The following is a 20,523-nucleotide window of genomic DNA, read 5'->3' on the forward strand; positions in this document are numbered from 1 at the left end:
ATTATACCTTAATAAAGTGGGAGCAAAGAAACATTATAAAAGTATTTCCAATTCACTATTTCAACATAATAATCAAACAATCCAAATAGCATTATTAACTTCATAATAACTATGTATGACCTAACTTGGCTACCCAAATATTTATTTATTTAACCAGTAACAGGTGTGCTGATTATTCTAGGTGTCAACTTGATCAGGCTAAGAGCCAGTCACATTTTTATTGCTTGGTGTATCTGTGACAGTGTTACCAGAAGATAGCAACATTTAAAATCATAGGTGGAATTCAAATCACCCTCAGCAATGTGATGCAGGACATCTAAGTCAATGAAGAACCAAATACAAGAAAAATCTATCAGAGCTAATTTCTTTTCACTGCTTGAGCTTTGTCATGCATCTTTTCCTGCCATATAACATTCTTGATCTGGTTCATGGGCTTCTGGACTTGAACGGGTTTCCCTCATTCTCTCACTTCCAGTATTCAATAGAAATTACACCACTGTGTTTCCTAGGTCTCCCCCATGAAAACAGCATTTCCTGTGACACATCAGTCTGCATGATTGTGTGAGGCAACCCCTCATAATAAATCTCTTTTTATATTTCAATGAATAGCCTTCTGGTTCTGATTTTAAGGAGAACCTTGACAAGTACAATGTGTAAACCTTAAACTTTTTTTTTTTTTGTATTTTATAGCTATACATATTGGGTCATGAGTTTAGATCATTTTTCTCTGTAAAATTTTATCATCATGGGCCTCCCTGGTGGTCCAAGGGGTAAAGCACCATACTATGAAGCAATCCACAGCCTCTGCAGCATGAGTTTGATCCCCTTCAGGCCAGTGAGCAACCCACATGGCACAGCAGACTTCTGTCTCACCCACTGCTCCCCTCAGCAGTGTATTTCAGTCAGTCTGCCTGTTCTGTTCCCCGCTCTGTCTCTGGTGAATCCCCTCACCCCCCACACCTCTGGCATGTACCCCAGCTCTTGTATGCATAAATAAATAAATCTTCAAAAAAATTTATCATCGTAATGTGACATTAGTCTTGTCAACTTTTCCTAAGGTCTGTATTTCTTGGTATGTGCCTTTTATTTTTAGAATTTGATAGATCAACATGTGATAATATATCTATGTGTCTTCTAATTCCAATTGTTTTTAAGTAAAAAAATTCACTAGATAAATCACAAATGGATCCATACTAAGGAACTACAACATTCTTGCAAGTACACTGGAAGAATGAACTCCTCTTAGGTCATCTACAGTGTCCCCATGTTGAACATGTAATATATTAGTGCCATTGATTTATTTTGATTTGATAATTATTATCATTTATTAAGGTGATTTAAACCCCATCTATTCTATTACACATATCTGTTATAAAACTGTAGAATTTGAACAGTTTTTATCATATATTTAATCTTCTATTAACTGGGGAAACTATTTAAAAGAAATTTTTCTTAAAATTTATACTTCCAATCTGTTGTGCTATATTTGATACTTATATTTTAATATGGTTTAGTATTCTGATACTTGATCATTATGCTATTTTTTTCTAAGAAAAAATAATTACTAACCAGATATATTTGGCTTTCTTTACAAATAAACCAAGTAGAGTTCGATGGTAGGCACACCCAAAAAACTGTCTCCACTAATTTGGGTTCAGAGGTATTGAAATTTATTTGCTTTCCTGTAAGACTGAAATTATTATTTTTTTTTTAAATACTGGCTTACAACACCATATATGTTGTAAGGGAATAAGTTCATACCGCTTCAAATATATGTTATCATAGTACCCAATATCAAAATACCAATTACACTCTCACAGTACATCTTCTTTTTCTACCCACTCCACTTCTGAGAACCTCACTTCTGCCATTAGATTTCACAGGTTTATTTTGGTTCATTTTTTTTCTGTTACTTTGCTTTCTTCCTTTATTTTCCATATATATGTGTAAAATCAATTAGCATTTGTATTTATCCTTCTTAATTGTTTTTCTTAGCATCATACCTCTTAGTTCCATGCAAGTTGCATCAAACAGCAAGATGTCCTTTCTTATAAATGAGTAGTTTTCCATTGTGGACATATACCACGTGGTCTTAAATCCCTTATCTGTTGTTGGACATTAGGTTTCCATAACTTGGCTATTGTAAATAGTGCCACAGTGAACACAGATGTACATACATCCCTCTGTATTTTTTGGCAGATATCTAGCAGTGGAATTTCTGATCAAATGGTAGATCTATTTTTAATTTTTTAAGACACCTCCACATGTTTCCATGGAGGTTGGATTAGTCTACATCCTGACCACATTGTATGAGGGTCCCTTTTCTCCACATTTTTGTCAGCAAACACTAGTTATTTCTTTGGACTTAATTTCAGCCATGGCTACTTAATTAATGAATGATACTACTAGAAAAATATTAAATCATATATCCTTTATATCTCTTTGCTAAAACAAAACAGTGATTCCCAAATATTAATGTTACATTTAGGATTCAAACTCATGAACTTATTTCATACTTCTTCCTCAAATGTTTATTTTGTATGTATTTGAAAGGTTTGGCGTGGTAAAGAAAAGGAGAGCCAGGCTACATTTCTCAAAGGGAGGGAAAGTTTATTGTGCCCCGGGTGGACCTCACGCACCCAAGGTGGGGGTCAGTGAAGCCGCGCACGTTGTTAGGGGGAAGCAGGGTTTTATAGGGTAAAGAGGGGGTCAGGTGGGAAGTTGGGCTCCTACGGCGGGAAAAGTTTGCAGGGCACGAAAAGGTTTGTGGGGCAGGTGATGTTCTTTGTCTGAGAAGAGACTCCTAGGGGGAGGGGGGAGGCTCATTGCCTGAATCCTCCAGGCAGGTATCCGCATTCCTGCCCCCCAGGTGGGCTTCCTGGTTGGCTTCTGCATTCTGGCCTCCTGCATGGACCTTTCAGTATTTATTTATTGTTTATGAGGGCTTCACTTGCCAACCCACTTTTATTGTCTGAAGCCATTTATTTGAAAATCTTGTTTTAAAAACCACTTACTTATTCTTTCTGTTGTAAATACCATACTTGATTTTAACCTCTATGGTTTTGCCTCTCTCTTTTTATCTTGATGTTCTCTGCCAAATTAAGACATTACAGGATCTATAAAGTTTAACTTCAGTTCCATACTCTTCATGAACATGATTCCATTCCTCCAAATGTTATAAATTACATTTCTGAAAAGGTTTTGCACTTATCAGTGTTAAGTTATTTATCACTCAGAGCTACATAATTTGGGGTATATATCTTCTATATCATAAAATGTTTGAATGGATAAAAACTATTTTTTGCTATCATTTATATTCCTCCATTTTAATTCATGTTACATGGAGCAGGAAGTACAAAATTAATTTAATTTTGACAAACACAATCATCATTTTCTTACCCTATGACATAATAACTCATTTTGGAAATCCACTGTTTCACACACAAGAGGCAACTTTTATTGCTATATCTGCATGAGTTCAGACAATGTGAAAGAACATATTAGGATAGTACAGACAAATTCATTAAGTTGGTGAAAGAGGTGACCAGAAAATAGGAAGTTTATTTTAATACATATTTAAATTTTTTTAAAGATTTATTTATTTTTATACAAGAACTGGGGTACAGGCTAGACTCGGAGGGTGAGAGGATTCATCAGAGACAGAGCGGGGAACAGAACAGGCAGACTGATGAAACGCACTGCTGAGGGGAGCAGCAGGCACCACTGGAGAGGTCTGCAGAACCATGTGGGACCCTCACAGGCCAGCCGAGATTGAACCGCGCTGCGGAGGCTGCGGACAGCTTCACAGCGTGGCACTCAACCACCTGTGCCTCCAGAGGAGGCCCTAATATATATATATTTATTATAATCATTAAAGGAGTATTTAAAACGTTGGCCTAATTTGTAACTCTACTGCAGAAAAGGGAAATCAAAGAAAACATGAAATTAAATAAACACAGGAAAACAACCAACCTTGGGCATAAAATATAATGATATCCTAAGAGACACTGATGACTAAATTTTTGTTATACATATTGTTGAAATTAGAAAATTATTTAGTAACTGAATATTATTAACTATATATTCTTGCCTCATCAAGAACAGTTGTCCCAAATACAAGAGTAATTAATGTGATATGGTTAGACCATATATACAGACCCACAGAACTTATTTTCTCTCTGTGCACAATTTTTGTAGAACTATTTCTTTATATTTTTTTAAGATTTATTTTTTTATTTATACAAGAGCTGGGGTAGAGGCCAGAGGCGTGGAGGGTGAGAGGATTCACCATAGACAGAACGGGGAACAGAACAGGTAGATGGGCTGAACACACTGCTGAGGGGAGCAGCGGGTAAGACAGGAGAGGTCTGCCGCACCATGTGGGTATATCCCTGGCTGGCTGGGACTCGAACGCATGCTGCATAGGCTGTGGACAGCTTCACAGCCCTGCGCTCAACCCACTGCACCACTGCGGAAGCCCCTGTAGAACTATTTCTGAAGGCAGTTTAAAATAGATATTATGTGGATGAAAAACTCAAAGATAATATTTTAAATTTCCTGTAGGACATTAATGGGTTTTCCTTTCAGGGAAAGTAAAGATATACAGATTTTTTCCTAAAAATTATGAATTAAATGGGAGAAAATATTATGAATCTAGTTTGATTATACTTATTAGATCCTGAATTGCTGTAGAGAGAGAGATTGCATACTAGAAAATACCAGAGTTTAATGTAAATACCATATATTTTCCATAAAAAGATAAATTCTGTGTAACAATAACTGGAAATAAAAATATTTATTTTATAAACTTCCATTGCATACAAATTTACAAATCTACATTTCCCAAAATTTATGTATTCCATACACCTATGTCAAAAATCAAATGTCAAACTAGTGTATTCTAGTTCCATTGAAATGAGACAACCATAGAATAAATGAGAAATGAATATGACTGTGTTGCCACCTTCAAAACCATTTATTTTATGTCTCTTTATCATAATAAAGAATAGACTTAAAAAAACAAAACATTTTGCCCAAAATAATTAACTTGGGTGTTCAATATTCTCTTCAGATTAGTGTTTTTTGTATTCTTTGAGTAGATACTTAAGAGTGAAATTTCTTTGTCATATAACAGATCTATTTTTAATTTTTTGAGGGACAACCACTGTTTTCCATAGGGATTCTCTATGGAAATTTAAAATAAACATATTCATTTTCTGTTTACTTATCTTTTATGTTATATTACAAACAAAAACAAACAAACCTAATTACCTTTTTTCTGAAGACATGCCAATGATGATGAAAGACATAACAAAATGAGTATAATGTTTATATTTTTCACATCTACAAAATATTCTCATATAAGCATTTTTATTAACTGACCTCTATAGAAATGGATTATTTGTCTCAGAAAAAATAAAGACAGTTAGAAAATACATTTTATATCATATATAAACTAACACTTTTCTATTATTTACAGATCTTCTTTGATTTTGTAGACTCCTGATCAAGTCTCATCAGCTTCTTCAGTGCATCCTTCATATCCTTATTCCGTAAAGTGTAAATGAGAGGGTTGAGACTTGGAGTGATAATGGTATAAAAGAGGGTGAGGAATTTGCCCTGCTCTTTGGAGGCACTGTTACCTGGTTGAAGGTACAAATAGATAATAGTTCCATAGAAGATGGACACCACAGTGAGATGAGATCCACAGGTATTCATTGCTTTTCGTTGGCCAGCTTTTGACTTCATTCTCACCACAGCTTTAGCAATGTAGCCGTAGGATATGAGAATAAGGGTGAGGGGTGTAAGGACAATGACAATGCCTAAAGTAAAAACAATCAATTCAACTGTTGTGGTATCTACACAAGCAATCTTGACCATAGCTGGCAACTCACACAAGAAATGATCCAGAACATTGTTTCCACATCGAGGCAAATTCAGTGTGAGTGAGCATAAAAGTACAGAATTGGCCAAACTGATGCTCCAAACCATGATAATCATCTTGATACATAAGTGTGGGTTCATGATTACCAAATAATGCAGGGGCTTACAGATAGCTGTGAAACGATCATAGGACATAACAGCCAGGAGAAGGCACTCAACAGAACCCAGCCACATATAAACATAGAGTTGAATAATACAGCCTATATAACTGATGGTCTTATCAGGTCCCCACAAGTTAACCAGCATCTGGGGGATAATGCTGGTTGTGAAACACAGATCTAGGAATGATAAATTCCTCAGGAAAAAATACATTGGTGTTTGGAGTTTGGGATCCAGGAGAGATGCTAGAATGATGGCTGTGTTACCCACCAATGTAATTAAGTAGAAGACGCTGACAATTCCTGACAGAATCATTTCCAGTTGGGGATGTTCAGAGAAGCCCAGCAGAATAAAACCGTATTGAGAAGTATAATTCCTTTGGTCCATAGTCCTTCAATTCCCAAATCCTATAGTAAGAAAAGTAGGAGGAAGAAGTGAAGTTGAGAAATTCACTCAAAGTCACCTTCTAAAAGTTTGAGATAGATCTGGTTCCTAAGTGATATGACCCTACGGTCTTCTAAAAAGATCATTAGTTTGCTAGTGAACGTACACTTTTAAACAATCACTGAATTCATATATAAAAATTATCATTTGCCTAATGTCAGAATGAAAAAGAGAATATTGGTCTTTTACTATATCTTATGAATAGTACATTAGACCTCCCAACTTGTTATGTAGGAATTACGGCATTTTTCCTTGTCTGCTTTAATACCTACCATCACCAAAATGGTAAATGTGAATACAAAGTATATTTTAATTACTGTCATTACTGTCTCACTAAAACAAAATCCACATTTGCTCCCTATTTCCAAACCACTATCTTTTTTCTTATATTCTTACAATAGTCTAAACCCCTTACATCTAATCAGACCTTTAAAATACAATGAGATTCAATAAAATCACATTGTCCCAGTGCTTAAATCTTGTCAATTGTTTTCTGTTGTATTTAAAAATTATTCCAATTTTTGAGATGGCATGCTGGGACCTGCACATGCCTCAGTCTCATCTCATACATCACTTTATACACACTGACCTACCTTCAGTCAAATTCTTTCCCATCTAAAGCCCTTGAAACCCTTCTCCTTTTTATCTGAATTCCTACTCATTCTGCAATGCTGACTCATTTTTCTGCCACCTCTTCAGTGTTTCTTGCTTAAAGAGACATTCCCTGAACTTATAATGTCTTTTGTTTGATATCTTATAGCATATATATGGAGACCTATATAGGGTCATGATAGCATGGAGCCTAAGAGCCTAGAAAGAGAACTTTGGTTCATGTCTCTGCAAGTTATTTACTTATTTGATTTCCAGAAAAAAAAACATAATGCTTTTGAGCTTGGTTTTCTAACTGTAAGAATGGGGACAATAAAATTGTTTAGTGTTGGACTGGAGATTAATAAGAAATAAATAAAAAGTGTTTGGAGCAATACTTGGAACATAGTATGTCTCAATAATTATTAGTCACCACAATTAAAGAACATATAATCATGCGCCATGTAGGTAAATGTTTCACATCACCGCATAGTAGTCTACAAGCTTTAAAGAAGAAGACATGATGTCTCTTGCTCTTTATTATAACACCTAGGGTGGAGTATGGATGGAACATATGGATATAGATGTGTGTATATATATATATATATTTATATATATATATATTTATATATATATATACTTCCCACATGTTTTTTGAATAAAATAATTATAAATAATGGTGAAAATCACTTGAAATTGTTAATAAACATATTTGCACTAAAAGTATTGTTTGGTATTTTCTGAAGTTAGCTACATGAACTGATAGGAGGTGACAGACAAATGGAAAACACTGCGGTATAATTAAGATAGTAACAAATAACAGATTTATTCAGGTTGAATAGACAAAAGCATTAGTTTCTATGCAAAGAAATAATAAGCTCAGAAATATTTAGTGGTGTGATACAGAGTTCCTCTAGACGTGAATGAGCATATCACAACTGTTAAAACTTTGAACAATTCTACATAATGTCAATAGTCGACTATCCTTCAGAGTCTTATCACTGAGTATAAAAAGATAATTCATTACCAACAGAAGCCAAAATAGCATCAGGAAACCATCCTAAAACATAAAAACTAACCAAGAAAATACATGTTATGCCATTTAAAATGTATTTCCTTAATAATATGAAGAAATTACTTGAAAATGTGCCCATTATTCAAAAATTATGGAACGTACTGGTGGACATAATTTTGACACTATCATTTAGAGATTTCCCCAGAATCAAGTTTTCAAGAATCATGCTTTAAGTCTCAGTTCTGCAACAGATCAAACTTGGAGAGAAAGAAACATTTTCATAAATACATTGCTAGCTATTATACACTGTTATAATACAATAATTTCTGAGCAGGGGTATATAATTAATAGTATTTATTTTGGCAGACATGCTGGTGTTTGTTTTTTTTTTTTTTTATTGTACCTAACTTTTGAAAAAGACATTGTTTCAATTAAAGTTATTTGAAAATAATATTAAAATTAAAAACAAACCATGCTCTTAATTTATTAACTATTTCCATTATCACTATAACCTCCAAATATTAATTTAGGAAGGGAACAATCCTTCTATTAAAAACCTGACACAGAAAATCTTCAAATGATGTTTCACCCTCATTGTAAGTGTTAGAAATGGATTAAAACCTCTTCCTGGTTCACATTCTTCATGAATGAAAATGTTTCAATTCCTCATATCCAACTTAACCTACATTTTCCTGTGATTTCTGTTGGATCAGAATATTCAAAAGCAGAAATCAAGAAATTGCTTCTATAATAGAGAATAAATCAATCTTTCTGTCACATTACACATTAAAGAACTCCACAGAAATTTACAATATTGATCTATTCTAAAAGCGCTGAAAATAAACTAGAAGAAACAATACATGCACATCTATGTTTCTTTTCTTCTAACTCCCTCAAAGTGTTTTCCCAACCCAGGCGCACTTTCCAAGAGATCTTACAGATCAACATTATTGTCATCCACAGAGAGTTCCTGGTTGCTCTACTTCTTGGCCATGTGGAGCCTACGCTGTAGAAAATAGATCCAGGTTAAGCGTTTGCTTGCCCAGGCTGCAGCTCTTTAATGTTTTCCCTGTGGTGACACTGCAAATTATGCTCCTCTCAAAGCGTGTTAAGGTACAATTTCTGGACAGGACTCCTCCTTCTTGGACATGTGACTTGATTAAGTAAATGAAACTTGTAATGTCTTACTACTTGTTCTAACTATAAGTCAACCTGCCAATGGCTCTGGATTCCAGAGAAATACTGAAAAGCAATCATAAATTCAGAATAAGAACTGAACAAAATTTCCCAACATTGCCTGAAAGCTCAGGTTAGGAATGTTTGCTAAATCACCCGAAATACATCCAATTAACTTCAGCATGGTAAAGCGCCATCAAAAAAACTAATAAATGAAACAATTGAAGAATTTAATAGATGCAAAAGTTTTTCAATATGAAGTAAAGCAAGGATAGGATAGGAGAATAAGAAAATTTTAAGAATTTTCTTTTCCGTGTAGTGAGTATATTACAAATAAATTATGCCTCCCAATTATGTACATTTCCAACATTACAATTATAGTATACATTAACTCTATAAAATTCACAACAATTATATCACATATTGATTTGGAAATGAACTTTCTCTGAGCAAATATTATTTAAAAAGTTATTCTAATAGTTATCTCTGATATCCACATTTGAAACTATTATTGTGAAAGAGAATATGTGTAATCTACATATCTTTAAAGCCTACATTGAGAATCATATTTATATTTTTATTCAGTTCTAATGTATTTTTGTTTTGATCACAATATCTGAATCAAATACTGCAGTATCTATGACAATAATTTTTATTCATGTTTTAGCTTTTACAACTCAAAACCTAGATATTGGAGTAAATATGTATTCTGAAAGATTTATGAATCTGCTTAAAAAGTATATATTTATGTATTTTAAATATATATTATGCTTATAAATTATAAAAACTTCCTTGAATTACTTTAATGAAATTCAGCACCAGAAAGTGACTGCCTCATGATACATATTTTTTTTTAAGATTTATTTATTTATTTATTTGTTTGTTTGTTTGTTTATACAAGTACTGGGTACAGTCAGAAGCATGGGAGGGTGAGAGAATTCACCAGAGCCAGAGCGGGGAGCAGAGCAGGCAGAAGGACCAAAGTACACTGCTGAGGGTAGCAGCGGGCGGCAGGAGAGGTCTGCGCGCCATGTGGGACCCTCCTCTGGTGGCTGGGGAGCAGCCGGGGATCAAATCGGTGCTGCAGAGGCTGCGGGCAGCCTCGCAACCCAGTGCTCAACCGCTGTGCCACCGGAGAGGCCCTACATATTTAAAAAAAAAAAAAAAAATTTATTTATGCATACAAGAGCTGGGGTACAGGCCAGAGATACAGAGGGTGAGAGGATCCACCAGAGACAGAGTGGGGAGCAGAACAGGCAGACTCAAAGCACTGCTGAGGGGAGCAGCGGGCACGACAGAAGAGGTCTGCTGTGCCATGTGGGTTTCTCCCTGGCTGGCCGGGGATCGAACTCGTCCTGCAGAGGCTGTGGATTGCTTCATAGTGTGTTGCTTAACCCCTTGCACCACCAGGGAGGCCCCTCATGATACATATTTAAATGTGATGTCTTCTCATTTATGAGTAAGACACCAACTTCTTAGACACCAACTTCTACAATGTTTTACATTCTACATCTGCCATATAGTACAGTGTGGTGTGGATAGAGCCAGGTTTTCTGGGCTGAAATCCTGGTGATTCTAGTTATCAGCTATGTGAACCTGGGAAAATTACTTTTTGGTCTCTCAGATTTCCTATCTTTAATAGGGAGTGGTCATAATGTTAACTTTAATGGGCTAGTATGAGAACAAGTACATTAATTATGAATTTAAGAAAATATCACAACACTCTTTGAAACAAATAAATATTCTAGTAAGTACTAGTTATTACCACTGCAATCATTTCAGGACATCCTTATACTGTAAAAATATTCATTTTATCAGTTTGGGGAGAAATCATACTAGCATTTGACAAACATCTGGTAAACATGTTCCCACTTCAACCACTTATTTTATAATTATGTGTATTGTGTAAATATATTCTCTATATATTTTAATAGTATAAGAAATAAAATCAATCAGCGGCAGTAGTGTCTTTCAAGTTTGTAAATACATGGATATTTTAAAATATTTACTTGATTAACAATCTCAATTTCTCTCAGATGTTTTCTTCTCTCCCCCTTTAGTTCTCTATAACACATTAATCTTTGGATGTCTAACAAAAATGTGAATCTAAACATGGCTGATTCCACTGTATCTGTCTAACTCAAAGTAGGAAATGTTTCAAACATCTTCCAATTACTGAAACCAAAACCTAATATTTGCCTTAATTATGCCCTGCCCTCACTTGAAAACATTAAGCTTTGACTGTCCTACTCTTTAAATTTTTTTTCAAATTTATTTATTTATTTATACAAGAACTGAGGTACAGGCCAGGTGCGCGGGCGGGTGAGAGGATTCACCAGAGACAGAGCCAGGGAATAGAATAGGCAGACTGACGAAATACACTGCTGAGGGAAGCAGCAGGCACAACAGGAGAGGTCTGCTTCGCCATGTGGGATCCTCGCTGGCTGGCCAGGATCGAACCGGCACTGCAGAAGCTGCAGACAGCTTCACAACACTGTGCTCAACTGCCTGCGCCACCAGGGGAGGCCCTGTCCTACTCTTTATTATATTTTATTATTATGGAGATAACATTTGCTAACAACATTATATATTTTAGTAGTACAGGTTTGCACCTCTTCAAACATGTGCTACAACATCATGTTCACCCAAAAGTACAATAAACCTCCATCACTGTCCATTGGACTCTTGCTACCCTTTGCTTCCACTGCCTAATCCCCTCTGTAGTAACCTCAGTTCTGTAGTAAAAATTCAAGGGTTTATCTTGGTTTGGTTTGGTTTAGTCTGTTCCTTTCTTTGTATTCCACATGAGTGAAAACTCCAGTATTTGTCTTTCTCCTTCTGACTTATTTTGCTTAGCACAACATCTTTCAGTTTTATCCAAATTGTCATAAATGCAAGATTTCATTGTTTTTATAGCTGAATAGTAGTCCATAGTGTATGTGTTACGTATAATTTATCCACTGATCAGTACTAGGTACATAGGTTGCTTCCATAGATTGATTATTGAAAATAGTGTTGCAATGATATATATATTCATCTTATAGCTAGAAGTTTATACATTTTGACTAACATACCCCCATTTCCTTTATCATCCCAGATCTTGGAAATCACTTTTCCATTCTTTGTTTCTATGAGGTTGGCTTTTATTTTAATTTTTCTAGTCAATTATAATAGTTAATTAAAATGTCTATGTAGTTAGAAATAAAAGGTACTATTCCAACTCACAAGTCAAGGAAATATCATAATATAAATTACAATTATGTCAGACTAAATGATACCAAAGTATTGCATATCATGACTCAAGTGATGCAGTTAAACAGTGGTTAGATGTTGAGAAAGGAATACACACTTCAAGATACTAAGAAGAAATTCTTCCTCCAGTAACAGCAAATGAGGTCATTCAGATCAATTCTCTCGGAAACAGTTAGTATTGAAAATAATTAGAAAAGCTTGGGAAAAATATTTAAAACTCTATTTAAAGACACTGAAGATTTTTGTGTTCAAGATCTAGCAGTGTAGGAGAACCTGATATATGAATGTGGCAGGTGGACCTCTTTTCCTCCAAAGACATGACAATTCTAGTAAGACAGCCTCTTAGGATTTAATGATGGATATAGAGAACAAGAAGCTATGCTGATCTATTTACATAGATAAATATTGATTTGGAGTCCCAAAGGCAGAGGATAGTGAATACCTTCACCCCTTTTGGCCTTTAGATATGAAATTGTTACCTATAAATAAATGTGAGGGAAGGCTGGAAATAAACCAGTGTTCATAGTGACTAAGCCTATTGTCAAACTATGTCAATTTCTTACTGGTTTATGCACACTATTTTTGCTGCTCTGATTGGATTAATTTCACTGCCCTATCACCGAGTTCAGTTTCTCCTGCTTCATCAAGACTGTCATTGAATCCCTTTATTAAAATTTTCAATTCAGTTGTGTTTTTCAGGTTTTGTGTTCCACTTTCTCCACACCCTTGCTAGCACTTGTTCTTTCTTGTCTTTTTTACTTTTTTTTTTTTGCTTATCTGACTTTAAAACAACAACAACAAAAAAAAAAATACAAATCCACGCCCAGTGCCCAAGTCTTCCATCAAGTCATAATTTAAATAATTTAGAGATAGTGGGGCCAGTGGAGGACAGTGGGGGAGGAAACTCTACAGCCACACAGAGTCTGCTTCTTGTCATTTTGTAACATATATAATAATATATCACTGTAGATTTGAATGGTATTTTCCTAATAATTAGTGATGATCAACATTATTTTACATGCTTCTTTGTTATCTGCATGTCTTTTGGGGAGAAACTTTTTCAAGTGCTCTGCATGTTTTCTAATTAGTTTGTTTTGTTATTATTGTTGTTACTAAGCATTGTGAATTTTTTATATATTTTGTCATTTGTACAATTTGCAAAATGCTTTTTCCATTCAGTAGGTGTCATTTCAATTTGATGATGAGCCTTTTTTTTTTTGTCATGCAGAAGTTTTTCATTACTATAATCACATTTGTTTGTTTTTGCTTTTGTTTTCATTGATGTTGGAGTTGAACCTCAAAGAAACCTCTAAGGTCTATGTCTAGAAGCTTACTGCCTGTTTATCCTTCTTTATATCTGTGGTTTCAAGTCTTATTTTAATTCTTTAATTCATTTTGAATTTTGTGCAAGATATAAGATAGTCATCCTGCTACATTACAATGTGTTCACTGAGTACCATGTAGGGGATATCTGTGCCCAATTATTCTATCTTATTCTGTACAATTTACAAAAGCTACTTATCATCATGCAGTGAAAATGGTTTTATCTATTTGGTCAATTATATGCTTCCTTGATCAATGTTTCCATCCAACAACAGTGGAAAATAATACTATAGCTGAGAGAATTGTGATCTGAGTTCAAAATCTAGTGCTGACTGAATTCTCCAATGGCATCAGAGCCCCTAATTCTTTCTATGTTATTCATGGAGGATTGAGAGTAACCCTATTCTTTCTCTACTGGCTGCCCTTGCATCAGAATATATTAAGACTGGACTTTAAAGAGGTGAGAGTAACATAGGTTGCTTCTCTTTTGGTAGAGAATGAGACAAACACCTCAGCTCAACTATTATTACCTTACATTGTGTTACTATTATGTCATAATTGCAGCGGCAGCAATTGCTTTGAGCCTCTAGCTTTACCTTGCATTCCCTGATTTAGCCTCATTGAATCACCAAAGCAATACCAACAGCACCTGGAACTGGGAAAGATCTGTCCTCAGAAGACTAGTCACCAGTTTCATGGGGGCCCTTCTCTAGGTTTCTTGGAACCACAAAAGGAGGTGCTACCTTCTCTTCAAAGGTATGAGCATGAGTTCTGCAATGCCTTTTCTCCAGGCTTCTTCATTTTGATAACTACACCCCTTTTCTCCCTCCTTTAGCTGGAGGGATAGTAGCTGCTTCTCGCAATTGCCTCTGACTGCAACTTCGACTTTTCTGCTTTTCAATACTTGTGTGACCAATTCCCTACATTACACCCTCTATGTTTTTATGACTAATTTGATTTTGATTTCTTGCCTAGACTGTCTACTAAGATTCCTGATGGTCTGTGGTAAATAGAGCTCACCACTAACTCACACTTGGATGTATGGAATGAGTGAGAAGCCACTTTTGTTTTAAAATGCTGAGGGGTCTTTTTTTTAACAGTTTTTACTGCTCGCTTAACACTTCTGACTAATGCCATTGCTCAAGTTTCCTAAAAGCACAGAACTATATGAACAGTGAACTAAACACTGCACAATGGTTTAATGTAAATGTGGAATGTAGGCACCAATATTGACTGCGATCAGATGCCTGATATGCTGTGCATTTTCACCTACTTAGCCAGGATCTGGAATGGAATTATCCATTTTATGGTTTTGGTCTTAGTCCCAGGCACAAGTCCCTGAAATACTAATCTCAAAGGTATGGTTTGTAATGTACCTCTAACTAGAGGCCAATTCCAGTCACCTCACCACACCTTTTGCACTCCTCTTTGTAGAGGAACGGAATTGTTCATATGCAGGTAAAAATCATGAAGCACCATCATAGGGGCACTTGGCATAACTCAATGATCACACACCACACAAGATTAAGCCCATTAAAATTTAGGATTTATTGTTAGAATAAGTGAGAAAACACACATAACTGTTTATAACAGTGTTCTCACCTATTAAGACTAATTGTTCAGATCTGTAATCTCCAGTTGTCATCAGGCCTATTGCTAGTATTATAGTAATTCATTTTGTAATATCTTAACATTCTATAGGAGATTATATATATATAAATATATATATCAATTCTACTGAAAAGTCTTAGTAAATGTTCTCATGAGTTTTTTAAAGGAATGGGAAATAGATATCAAAGTGAAAATAGGCAAATCAAGTATATAATATAAAGCAAAGTATTGAGGAATTTAACTTTGGTTCCATTCTAAAAATGTCCTCTAGAGACAATGAATCATATCTCAGATAGACCCAGTAAGGAACCAAAGAAGCTGGAGTATTTATACTCCCATACCTGTCAGTTATTGATTAGTGATTATTCTCAATGAAATATAAATTACCAGGCATTTCTAGCACCTTTAACACATTGGAAACTCATGCTCTGGAAGTCTATGGTCTGAGAAGAAGATGAAGTTATACGCTATGAGGAGTTAAAGAAAACAGCAATGAAAATAGTAATTTCTTCTGAAAGAGAAATGGACAGAAAACTAACAATCTGCCCAAGTCTACTGATTCATGATAAGGTTCATGCTAAGGTTCTCATTATAACTTGTTTCCAATTGTTCTTTAAAATGTTGACTAGGCACCAACTTTAGGGGGAAAATGATCACAAACAAAAGAAAGATTTGTGGGATGAGACTGGTCCCCACTGTTGCAGTTGAGCCTTAGGTGATAATTGACATTAATCATTTCCCTACTCTCCTCCATTCCAAATTCCTTTAACCATTGGCCAGCATATCTGCTTGTCTGAGTTTTATTTTGATCCCTACTTTGATCTGATGTACCTGATCCTCTGTTCATAATATCAGGTTTTTTATTGCCTATGAACCTATCAGATCATGGTTGCTAATTTTTCCTTTCTTATTTAAAATCTGGCATGGAAATATATAAAGGGACGCCCCACTGGGTCCTGTATGCCAATATACCGAGCCCCATTGTACAGCAGAAACTCTACCTCTTGTGATGATCAAGGTCATGCATCATTGTACTAACTTTTCTTGCCTGCTAGTATAGCAGATGAGGAGTAAAAAATAACTAGGAAGCAGTCCAACCTTTTGATTTGATGATAATCTATTGTATTACCTAGTAGAAGCATTAGTCTCCTTGGGAAAAGGGGTTATAGATCTATTGAACCCAAACTTCTGAAACAGGACACACAAAGAATCCAAGTGATGATGAAATGTTAAGGATCATTTATGCTTCTTCCCCTTGATGTTCAATCTCTTGTACCTACCAGGAACTGAGCACCCTGCAATAATCTCTGATGTTACTATAACTCAGAAGCTGAGGTTATGTATAATAGGACCAGAAGTTAGGTAGTCAAGGGGGTTCCTTGGTGTGAGATGCTGTTATGCATGTTCCTCCCAACAATAAATCATTTTTAATATCTCTATTAGTTTATTAATTTACTTTCTTACATTTTTATTCATCTTTGAACTGTATTTATTTTGTCCACTCATGTATAGTCCCCATATTTCTCCTACCACCATAGCACCGTGATCCATCACCACAGTTCCTTGACCACTCACACACTGCCTCCCTGCTGTAGGCCTCAGATCTATAGTTTGCTTGCAAGTTGTTTTTTTCATGACCTTTTGTTTGTTTCCCTATATTCCACATGTAATGAAACCATCTGATATTTATCTTTTTCCTTCTGACTTATTTCACTTAGCATAATCTCTTCCAGCTCCATTCATGTTGTTAGAAATGGCATGAGTTTATCTTTTTTGATTGCTGAATAGTGTTCCAGATCTTGGTCCATTCATCTGTTTGGGGGCATTTAGTTTGTTCCATATTTCAAATAGACAATAAATCATTTTATAAATCATCAGAGCAAAATATAATCAATTTCTGGGGCTCCTCTGGTGGTGCAGGCAGTTGAGCACTGTGCTGTGAAGCTGTCTGCAGCCTTGGCAGCGCAGGTTCGATCCCAGCCAGCCGGCGAGGGTCCCACATGGTGCAGCAGACCTCTCCTGTCATGCCCGCTGCTCCCCTCAGCAGTGTATTTTGTCTGTCTGCCTGTTCTGTTCCCCGATCTGTCTCTGGTGAATCCTCTCACCCTCCTGTGCATCTGGCCTGTACCCCGGTTCTTGTATAAATAAATAAATAAATCTTTAAATAAATAAATATATATATATATAAATAAATCAATTTCTAAGTTGTGGGTAATTGTCTATGTTAACCATAATAAAGACGAGGCTTCTTCTTTGCCGCTTGTAGATCGGTATCAGAGATAGTAGCTACATTATTCTTGGTAAGATTAAAAACCTGTTAATACAGGTCTGTGTATATGTCCTTTTCTGTTACCATAATTATTCTACTCATGAGCCATGGTGTAAATGCTGAGCTGGTAAAGGATGGCATTTTAACATCTGTAGAATTATTCTGTTAATGTGATCATTTAATTTCTCTGGATTACATGCTTTCTGGTAGACATTAACATGCAATATGAAGATTCATAAACTTTATTTCCATTCCTGTATATCCCCACATCTCTTCTCCAGAACTCCTTGTCTCCTGTACTTCAATATTTATCCTTCCAACCCCATGGACAACCAGTCTAATATTTGCCACTGTCCATGTATCTAAACAAACACATACTGTGGGACACTTCTTTTTCCACACAAATGACCAGATGTCCATTGGAAATATTTTCCCTCACCACTATTCTTCAGAGATAACCTTAATTAGAGTTATATTATAGTAACAATTCTCTTCCAGCTCAAAATAAAACAGAAGAAACCCACCTATTAATTAGTCCAATGTGGCATTTTCCCCTCTGCATCTAGATCAGAGAAAACCTTTAGAAATAATAAGAATGGGGCCTCCCTGATGATGCAGGCAGTTTAGCGCCACACTGTGAAGCTGTCTGCAGCCTCTGGAGCACAGGTTCAATCCCAGCCAACTGGCGAGATTACCACATGGCACAGCAGACCTCTCCTGTCTCACCCGCTGCTCCCCTCAGCAGTGTTTTTCTTCAGTCTGCCTGTTCTGTTCCTCGTTCTGTCTCCTGTGAATCCTCTCACCCTCCATACATCGGGCCTGTACCCTGGTTCTTGTATAAAAATAAATAAATCTTCAAAAAAAAAAAAAGAAATAATAAGAATGAGCTTAGGCACAATTGGTACAATGAAGTACTTGACATTGGGATCTTGCCAACTTGTTCATGTATTTGTTGTATCCTCTGGGCATGCTATGGATGCCCAGATATGCCATTTCTTTAAAAAAAGAACTGCTTCTATACTAATGCAAATTAATGACTTGATGGGTCTCAGAGAACCCAGATTGTGATGGGAAATTTTCTTTTTTTTTTTTTATAGAGGCATGCTTTATTTATTCATTTATTTTATTTTTTGTTTGTTTTTGTTTATACATGCACTGGGCACAGTCAGAAGCGCGGAGGGTGAGAGAATTCACCAGAGCCAGAGCAGGGAGCTGAGCAGGCAGAAGGACCGAAGTACACTGCTGAGGGGAGCAGCGGGCAGCAGGAGAGGTCTGCAGCCATGAGGGACCCTCCTCCCGTGGCCGGGGAGCAGCCGGGGATCGAACCGGCGCCGCAGAGGCCGCGGACAGCTTCGCAACCCAGCGCTCAACCGCTGCGCCACCGGGGAGGCCCAGGGAAATTTTCTTCACATAGATACTTGATTACATGATCTGACACATCCAACCAAAGCCCAGAAGCATGGCAAGAATTATTTTAATAATCATAAGTAGTTCAATACTATAAATGGCATAGTCTTGCTCAGGAACTCTAATGCGTTTGTGCTACAACTCTCTTGAGTCTTTTCTGAATGTCCTGTAGCATTTTTATCTAGAGGTATCACTAGTGCCATGGTATCTCTTAGATAATATTAGTCCAAACAACAAAATCACTTATATCAGAACCTACATCTCACAAAAGTATCTCCTTTGGGTCTCCCTGGTGGTGCTAGGGATTAAGTCTCAGCACTATTGAGCTATCAGCAGCCACTGCAGCATGTGTTCGACCTCCAGCCAGGGAGCTGACCCACCTGGTGCAACAGACCTCTCCTGTCTCCCTGCTGCTCCCCTCAGCAGTGTATTTCAGTTAGTCTTCCTGTTCTGCTCCCCACTCTGTGTCTGGTGAATCCTTTCACCCCCCAATACCTCTGGCCTACACCCCAGCTCTTGTATACATAAATAAATAAAATACATCTTTTTAAAAAAATGTATCTTCTTTATTCTAGGTTCTACTTAGTGCTGCTCATTTTTAGATATGAACAGCCCCAAGTATGACTTATGTTGTTTCTAAAACCCAAAAAGGTCTACCAAGAATGTTGTACCTTATATAATGATAAAAGGCTCAAGGTTCAATTATTTTTCATTTTTACTGAGGGAATGTACAATGTACTCCAGATCACAGGACCTCCAAAAGTATTATCAGTTCAGGAAAAACAGAGTGTATTTCCCCTCATCTGGAGTGGACATCTCTCACCAGAGCATCTTACTACTTCTTCCTCGGGACCTCAATGGGTTGGATGATGCCCACCTACACTGAAAAAGGTGATGTTTACTCAGTCTACTAATTCAAATGCTAATCTCTTCTAGAAACACCCTCACAGAAATACCGAAAAATAATGTTTTACCAGCTCTCTGACCACACGGTAGCCCAAGTTAATAAATAAATTTAACCATCACATTGTTCAGAAATACATTGAGTGCAGATTTCATTTCTTTGTGAGGCTTCATTGCAAAGGCATGTTTGATTGAATCATTGGATATGTAGTTGAACTCAATTTCCTTCCTCCCTTCTCCTTGGCGGTCAGGCTGATGACTCAATATTCCAAACTTCTAATCACATGGTTGTTCTTTCTGAAATAACAAGCCTTCACCATAAACTTCCTTGGGTCCTAGCATAAATTCAGGCATGATCTATGGGCTTATGAGTAGCAAAGATATTTTTGTCACTTGAGAAATTCCAAAGGTTTAAACGCTCTATACCAGAAACCCAGTACAAAGAGCAAATTCTTTATCACCCTCCCTTATCATTCTTACCTCTTTTTGGTCC

General features: G+C 36.3%; 2 protein-coding genes across 2 annotated transcripts in view; one reads left to right on the forward strand and one right to left on the reverse strand.

Moving 5' to 3' along the window:
• Positions 1-5,469: 5,469 nt before the first annotated feature.
• LOC119253131 (olfactory receptor 2W1-like) lies at positions 5,470-6,429 on the reverse strand. The gene has a single exon (XM_037520777.1). The coding sequence runs from the start codon at positions 6,427-6,429 to the stop codon at positions 5,470-5,472; it is 960 nt and encodes a 319-aa protein (XP_037376674.1).
• An 8,031-nt stretch (positions 6,430-14,460) lies between these two features.
• LOC119253132 (olfactory receptor 12D2-like) overlaps positions 14,461-20,523 on the forward strand; it is a 53,530-nt gene continuing 47,467 nt past the window's right edge. The window contains exon 1 of the mRNA XM_037520778.2: positions 14,461-14,596. The gene's annotated coding sequence lies outside the window, so the exon portion shown is untranslated. The remainder of the gene's footprint in view (positions 14,597-20,523) is intronic.

This window comes from Talpa occidentalis, unplaced genomic scaffold (assembly GCF_014898055.3).
Source record: "Talpa occidentalis isolate TD23 unplaced genomic scaffold, MPIMG_talOcc4v2.1 talOcc4.2, whole genome shotgun sequence".
In the NCBI taxonomy this organism is placed as follows: domain Eukaryota; kingdom Metazoa; phylum Chordata; class Mammalia; order Eulipotyphla; family Talpidae; genus Talpa; species Talpa occidentalis.